Source organism: Mus pahari, chromosome 8 (assembly GCF_900095145.1).
Source record: "Mus pahari chromosome 8, PAHARI_EIJ_v1.1, whole genome shotgun sequence".
Classification (NCBI taxonomy): domain Eukaryota; kingdom Metazoa; phylum Chordata; class Mammalia; order Rodentia; family Muridae; genus Mus; species Mus pahari.
In genome coordinates, this window is record NC_034597.1 from 25,829,818 (window position 1) to 25,837,808 (window position 7,991).

The window sequence follows — 7,991 nt, forward strand, 5'->3', positions numbered from 1 at the left end:
TTTTGTTTTTTTGAGACAGGGTTTCTCTGTATAGCTCTGGCTGTCCTGGAACTCACTTTGTAGACCAGGCTGGCCTCAAACTCAGAAATCCACCTGCCTCTCACTCCCAAGTGCTGGGATTAAAGGCGTGCGCCACCACCAACCAGCTTGAGACAGGGTCTTGCTAAAGAGACCATTCTGGTCTTGAACTTCCAGCCTCACTCCTGCTCCCACCTTCCAGGTGCTGGAATTGCAGGTCAGAACTGCCATAGCCTAGCGCAGAACAAATATACATATATTTTATTTTGCCTTCAATCTTCAGTCAAGGATAGAATTTTGATGCAGGTTCATGATGCCAAAATCTGACTTACGTGGTTGATATTTTTTTTAATTGTTATGTCGTTTGTTCGCGTGCTAGTTCTTCCAGAAGAGTGTTGGCGGGGGGGGGGGCATGGAAAAGAAGAGGAGAGAAGCCATAGATCAGGGTGGATGGCTTTGCTACTGGCAATAACGGCAGTCACGCATTTTGGTAATAATTTGAATTGTAATTTCTTCTAGAAGTTCTACAGTTTGTTTCCAAAATATCTTTGGTACAAGTGTTATTGCCTTTTTCAAATAGATAAACTGTTGAAAAGAGTTTTTTTTCTGACACCACTCAAAGTGTACAAAATAGCCTTGATCTAAACCCAGGTTTCATCAATGTCAAAGTTAGTATTTATTCCATGGCGTCCGGCTGACTCCGTAACTGGCCCCTTCCCTCTCCAGACTTTTAGACTCACCTAGAGGGTCCCTAGAAGATCTCTTAGATACCCCCACATTTAGATTCAATGATTTTATGAGATTTTTTTCATTGCCTAAAGAATTGCATCATTTCAAATTTATATCACCACTAATGACATTGTTTGTGTTTGTTTTGGGACAAGGTCTCACTATGTGAGTCCTGGATGACCTTGAACTACTGCTTCCTGAGTCCTGGGCTGGTTTATGCAGTGCTAGGAATGGAACCTAGTGCTTTGTCCATGCTAGGTATTATTTTTTCCTTAATGCCACTAGGAGATTTTCCTCTGAACTTATTTGAAAAGGGAAAAATAAATGAAAGGAATACAGTAACTTTTCTATATTTGAAGCTGAACAAAGTAAGAATTAATCTGTGGGGTCGGAGAGGTGGTTTGGTGGCCAAGAGCAGGTACTGCTGTTATAGGGGACCCGAGTTTGTTCCCAGCACCCAAGTCAGGTGGTTCATGACCCCTTATAACTCCAGCTCCAGAGAAATCCAATTCCTTCTTCTAGACTCTACTGGAACTTATGCTCACATGCCCATACATACCCAGGCACATGCATATGTTCAGAGATAAAAAGTAATAAAAAATAAATCTTAAAGTTGGGGCTGGAGAGATGTCTCAGTGGTGAAGACCATATGTTGCTCTTGCAGAGTGGTTCAAGTCCCAGCACCCAAAGGGTGGCTTATAACCACCATCAGTAACTCCAGTTCCAGGGATCATACATTCTCTTCTGACCTGCAAAGGTACCAGGCAGGCAAATGATGGACATACACACATGCAAGCAAAGTGCTCGTGCACATAAAATAAAAATAAATAGAAAAATTTTAAATAGATAAATTTAAAAATAAATAAATCTAGACTATCAAGATGGCTCAGTGGGTAGTGACACTTGCTTCTAAAAACAATGACCTGAATCAGTACTCGGAACCCACATGGTGGAAAGAGACTCCTGAAACTTGGCCTCTGACGCTATACACACACCATGGCACATGTGCTCTTACACACCCCTACACACACACCATGGCACATGTGCTCTGACGCTATACACACACCATGGCACATGTGCTCTTACACACCTACACATACACACTACAAGTTATAAAATGAAATAACAATTAAAAAAGAATCTGATCATGTGCCGGGTCTGTAGTCCATGATCTGTTGTACATCAGGACTGAAGAGGCAGAGGCTGTATCATGAGACTAAATATTAAATATTGAACCATATTGAACCACCTAACTAAACGCACCTTTCCAAATCTACAAGGCAAGGCCTATTCTTCAGCTTATTAATTATTTTTGCATATAAAACATCTGTGTTATTCATACAACTTTGTTTACATAAAGCGATTAAGTTGCTGATGTGCCACAGACTGAGTGAGCAGGGTCCCTTATTCACAGGACAGTTTGTCTCATACTTTTATTTATGAGCCTCTAGATGTCAGCTATTTTTTAATGACACATGAAAGAACTTTACCCAGAATAAAAATCAGCATTTGTACATCTTTTTTTTTTCTGAATTTTATTTTGCTAAAAAGAATCCACACGGACCAAAAAGAAGAAAGAAAAGGAAAATAAAGAAAAGGAAAACCATGCAAAATAGTTTTACACACACCTCTAACATATTATAGTCCAACTTCAGAAAACTTACCAAAAAGAAAGGAAGAAGACCCCAAAGCAAGAATGCTGGGGTTGAAAGTTCACATTACAAAGGCTAGATTGCTAACACAAACACTGCCAATACAAGCCATTCTACTCAAAAGGTGAGTGTTTATCAGTATATTAGATTAATGCCAAGAATAAGAAAACAAGACAAACTCTATTCCTCCTATGCACTAGTAAAAACCGTTTGCTGTCACAGGAAAGATGTGATGTTAACCTATGGACATACAGCCTGAATCTTAACACTATGCATGCTCACCCTGTGGACCATTCTTGAAACTGGCTTCTTCTCTGCTACCTTTATATTGGTTTTTGGCAGTGCTGGGGACCAAAGCTAGAGAATCCTAAATTCTAGGAAATTTCTGTACCACTGAATTACACCCAGCCTCTAAAATGTTGTTTTGTATTTAAAAAATAAGAGTCATTTTAAAATATATATAAGCTATTAAATATTTGTTTAAAATTATTTAATATAGGAGAATGGTGATGCTTTCCTTTGGGATATTTTGATTTTCTTCTTAAGGATCCTACAAAAAAGGATAATGATTACACAGGAGCAGTGTCTGGGATCATGTATAAAACCTTTAAAAAGACATTTTGGAAATGTAATGGTAGGGATTTTTATTTCCCTTCCTCAAGATCAGTTCCTGATCATTTAATAGATTTTTTTTTTTAAATCAACTGCTTAGAAGCCTTCTGTTTAGTCAGCAAGCTTCTTGTCCCTGAATATCTGAACTTTCCAAAAATAACAGACTCCACAAGGTACTGTTCTGCATGTCTGGATAAACCTCTCAGCTGTCCCAGCAGAATGCACCCAGCCTGGAGCTTTGCATAAAAAGTAAAGAAGAGCTGTTTGGTAGGAGCATAGTTCTGACCTCCCCTGGTGCTGCCTGGGCGGGACTGGTGATTCCAAACTAACTGTGGACTTCCTACTACACAATATCTAACTAACTCAGAGTCTTCCAGGGAGGAGACCTGTAAGTAAGATGATGGTCTCTTGGAAGTCTTAGTTCTCAAAAGAAGAGTTTGAATGCATTCCTATAAGCACTTCAAACGTGCAAAGCGAAAAATCCAAAGCAGGCTGGAGGAGAGAAGGGCAGTGGGTTGGTAGAGTGCCTACATACTGTGCTCCAGTGAGAAACACACACATACACACACACATACACACAACCTGCTTCAATGCCATGTTCAATGAACATCCATCCTGAAACCCAAAAAGGAAGCCACTTTCTTTACTGCTAAACAGCTTTACCAAGCTTACCTAACTCCATGTATATGTAAAAGAGCCACCTGTATTGTAAAAGAGTCTGAAGGCCAGGTCTATTTCAATAAATATTCTAAAGCCATTCAACTATTTTCAAAATATTGGCCCAAATGGCAAATGCGGCGTTTCCTCCTTGCATCAGTCAGCATGAGTATATACTTCCTATGCTGCACTTAGAGGATCAGGTTAAGAGGATGGTGCAGCTCTGGAGGTGGGAGGTCCTGCAGCCCATGTATTCTTCCTGAGGTTAGCAGACCATCCTCTCCATGTGCATGTGCACAGGTGCTCTCGGGAGCCTGTTCTACCATCCCCTTTGATGCTGTCTCTTTTTCCCACTGAGCCTATTTGAGGGTGGGGCTGAGGAAGACGTTGTTCATGAGCTGTTGTGGGTAGGGGGTGAAATACATGCACAGAACACTCCTGGTCAGAACCCTCTTAAAGCAAAACAAAGGCTAAAACCCTACCCACAGTCCTTTTCAAACCTCTTCTGATACATTGTAAAGCAAAACTGGAGAAACCCAATTTCACTTTCCCTTAACAATTCAAAAAGGAGCAAAGCCTTCCAGGGACTTTAGATATTTCAGATGGAAAGGGGGGGGGGGGTGATGCACAGAAAGCGCATCTTTTCTCCCCTGTCCTTGGCAAAGACCTCTCCGGAGTCTTTTCACTTGCCCAGTTGTGGCCCGCCATTGCTTCAAACGTCTGGGCTCCCCTTACATGTTTCAAGTTGGTTCAACATCTGAAGTCTGATGTGCAGAGGTAGCTCTGTGATGCTAATGGAGCAACTCTTCCTTTTTTGGTGAGGAAAGCCCAATGGGTCTTAGCTAAGGAGCTCTCAGTGCCTGCTCTAAAAATATCCGCACAGCAAACATTGCTTGGCACATCCTTGTGCTTGCCAAGGATCGCTCCAGAGCTCTGCTGCATGCTTTGGCTCCTCCATAACTGCCCAGGGCTCTGTCCCCACAGTGGCAACAGACATGGCCAGGGAGTCTATGATTTTTGAACATTGCTTTTTTGTTTTGTGCTGTTGATTTCTTGGAGTCATTTTTCCAGAATCTGAAGTCCAATTCCAGCCGTGGATTAATTACTAGCTGGGTTTAGAATCTTCTTTTGGCTTCTAGTCTGAACTACAATAATACACAATCTGTGTGTACAAGAAAAGACTAAAGTTAGACTTCAAAAGGGCTCAACCATTTTCTCTCGTCCCCCTTCCCTCCCAGAAGAAACAACATCAGCTTCTTTGACTCCTTCGTCATCAGTAGCAGGAGCAGCCTGGGCTTGGCCCACACCAGCCACTCTGGGCTCCTACACGTTGATGGCATGTGCATGCTTCTTGCAAAGAGGTTTGTCTTTCTTAGAGTAGAATGGCTGACCCTCCAGATTCACGTGGCAGACCTGGGAGGGAAAACAGAGTCACCTTTTAGTCAAATACACTGTGGCACCTAAACAGGAGAAGACAAAGTCTGGGTTTTTTTTTTTTGTTTTTTTTTTTAAATCCCTTCTGCTACAAAAGTCTAATGACTGAGCCAACTATGTAGGCTGAACCATCTAACATGAAGACATCTGGGGGTCGAGGATGTAGCCAGTTGCATGGCCATCATGTAGGTTGAACCATCTAACATGAAGACATCCAGGGGGTCGAGGATGTAGCCAGTTGCATGGCCATCATGCATAAAGTCCTGGCTTTGATTCCCAGAGCCACATAAACCAGGCTTGATGGGCATGCCTCTAATCCTATGCTGGTGAGGTGTTAGGAGAAGGGCACCCGAGCTACCGAGACTCTGTCTGTAAACACATAAATAAATACCCAAATAAAAGACTTTTAAAAGCATGGACTGAAACTCAAATGAATTAAATCTAGTGGAACAGAGAATATATGCAATAAAGATGTCTAATTAATGCTATGCTGTGATATATGTCCTAATTGAACATGTATCATTGACACGGGCACAGGCAACAAAAGGACCCCAATGATGCAGATCCATAGGAATTGCAAAGATGTCCCCTGGTCAGGCTCAGTAAAAAGGTAATGTATCCCCTGGTCTGTGTCCAGATTATGGTTGTCTGAATGAAATTGGCCTTGATAGGCCTGTAAGGAGTGGCACTGTTAGGGGGTGTGGCCTTGTTGGAGGAAGTGTGTCACTGAGGGTGGGCTTTGAGGTTTCAGATGATCAAGCCAGGCCCAGTGTTACTCTCTCTCCCTGCTGCCTGATGGTCCAGATGTAGAATTCCCACCTACCTCTTCAGCACCATGTCTGCCTGCATGCAACCATGCTTCCTGTCATGACAATAATGGACTAAACCTCTGAACCTGTAAGCTAGCCCCTATTAAATGTTTTTCTTTATAGGAGTTGCTACAGTCATGGTGTCTCTTCACAGCAATAGAAACCCTAGCTAAGACACAGACCATGTGTGGGAAATGTGGACCATAGCTTCCTTCTGGATATGTACAGCCTGAGACTGCTCCCCTATAGATATTAGCTAAACATGTCTCTTTGTTTAGCTGTATATAATAACCTGGCCTCTTTAATCAGACGTATAAAATAAACTCAGTTTCCAAACCGCTGCTGGTGCCTCTCCATCAGAGAGCATGGCCCACCCAATCCCAGCTTTTCTGTACATGTATGTACCTGTTGTTTCTCCATTCCTTGTTTCACTAATTAGCTCAATCCCTAAGTCATGCAAGGTTGCAGCACTATCCAAAGTATATATGGAACCAGTACTAGTTAACAAGTCAATGCCCACAAAATGGATTAACATTTAAGGAAATACTACTAGTAAACTAAGAAAGCATAAAAGATTGAACTCATTAAATAATTAAGTGGAAGGAGAAAAGATCTCTCAGAGATACCATCCTATTAACATAACGAACTAGATAAGACAAAACCTCAATATCTTGTCACCCTTAACATTTCATGAGGGTAACCAAAAAAGTAAAGAAAAAAATTTACCCAATCAAGAAAAAATTCAAAAGTGTCCAAAGGGAATGATGCCTATTTATTTACTACTAGGGACATATTGATACAATTTCTTTCAGAAGGAAGATAATCATATACATTTTTGTGTTACAAATTTCAATGGGATGCTATCATGGGGGGAAAAAGACCAGTCAAGCATGGAAAAGTACATTAAGGAAACGCACATACATACACATATACATATATAGACATGTATATATGTATATAAAGTTATATGTCTCCATGATAAAGAGATAGAGTATTATCTGAAACTGAAGACATTCTGGAAAGAAGGGACCAAATTAATCCTTGCTGAGGTCACTGTGGCTTATTTAATTCTCACAAAAACTTCATGGGGGTAGATCTATCTGCCTTTTCTTCATTTTATAATTTAAAAACTGGGGCTCAGAGAGCCCAGATGTTTTTACTTACTCACATACCTGGTAAACTGTAGAGCTGGGAATTATGTCCAGGGCTGTAAGAACCTAGTGCCATGCTTCTTGTTCCTGAATACCTCAGCAAACTAGACTGTATTTACTTGAAATGACTCTGCACTTTTGGCTTTGCACAGAGGTAATCCTCTGAAATGTCTGAGGTGTTGGGGGGTTTCCAGTAACTAGACCCCATGTGGGCAAAATGCTAACATGTAAGAGTTGGCTTGGAAGTCACTCTGACTGGGATGGGCCCCATTCCATTGAGCCATCCCTATTGGGGAGCAGACTTGGAGGCTACATCTAGATACTGAATAAGCCTGTTGTCAATGTGACAGAATCTAGAATCACCTGTGAGGGGCTGTCTCGATTACATTAATTGATGTGGGAAAACCCATCTTAACTGTGGGTGAAACCATTCCCTAGGCATGGACAGTGTCTTAGAGAAGATGCATTCATCACTCTCTTCTGACTGTGATCAGATGTTCCCACCACCCTCTGCCTTGACTTCCCTCCAGGATGGACTATATCATGGCCTAAAATAAAACCTCTTCTCTATTAAGTTGCTCTATCAGAGTATACTATCACAGCAACAGAAAAGTAACTAAGATGAATCCTCAAACCTTTTCTGGGTAGAAAAAATTTTGCTCCGTGTTGAGCTTGAGACCCATTCAAACAAAGGTTGGAAAGGGGCTTCATAATGGCCCAGTTGGGGAAGTTATACTTGGATTACATGGATTACAACAGCAGTGTTGAATGAACCAGGTGTTATGATTTGGAGGTAGTTTGCCTCCTGAAGGCCCATGTGTTGGAAGCTCACCCTGATCTTAGTCTTATAGCCTTTCTTTTTTCTTCTCTCTTCTCTCTCTCTCTCTCTCTCTCTCTCTCTCTCTCTCTCTCTCTCTCTCTCTCTCTCT

General features: G+C 41.5%; 1 protein-coding gene across 10 annotated transcripts in view; it reads right to left on the bottom strand.

Annotated features, from left to right (window-relative positions):
* Nucleotides 1-2,296: 2,296 nt before the first annotated feature.
* The window catches only part of Ldb3 (LIM domain binding 3), a 66,029-nt gene continuing 60,334 nt past the window's right edge, over nt 2,297-7,991 (bottom strand). For all 10 annotated transcript variants that reach the window (XM_029541380.1, XM_029541383.1, XM_029541382.1 and 7 more), the window contains one exon: nt 2,297-5,081. In XM_029541380.1, coding sequence (XP_029397240.1) covers nt 4,992-5,081 — 90 coding nt within the window. In that variant the 3' untranslated portion in view covers nt 2,297-4,991. The remainder of the gene's footprint in view (nt 5,082-7,991) is intronic.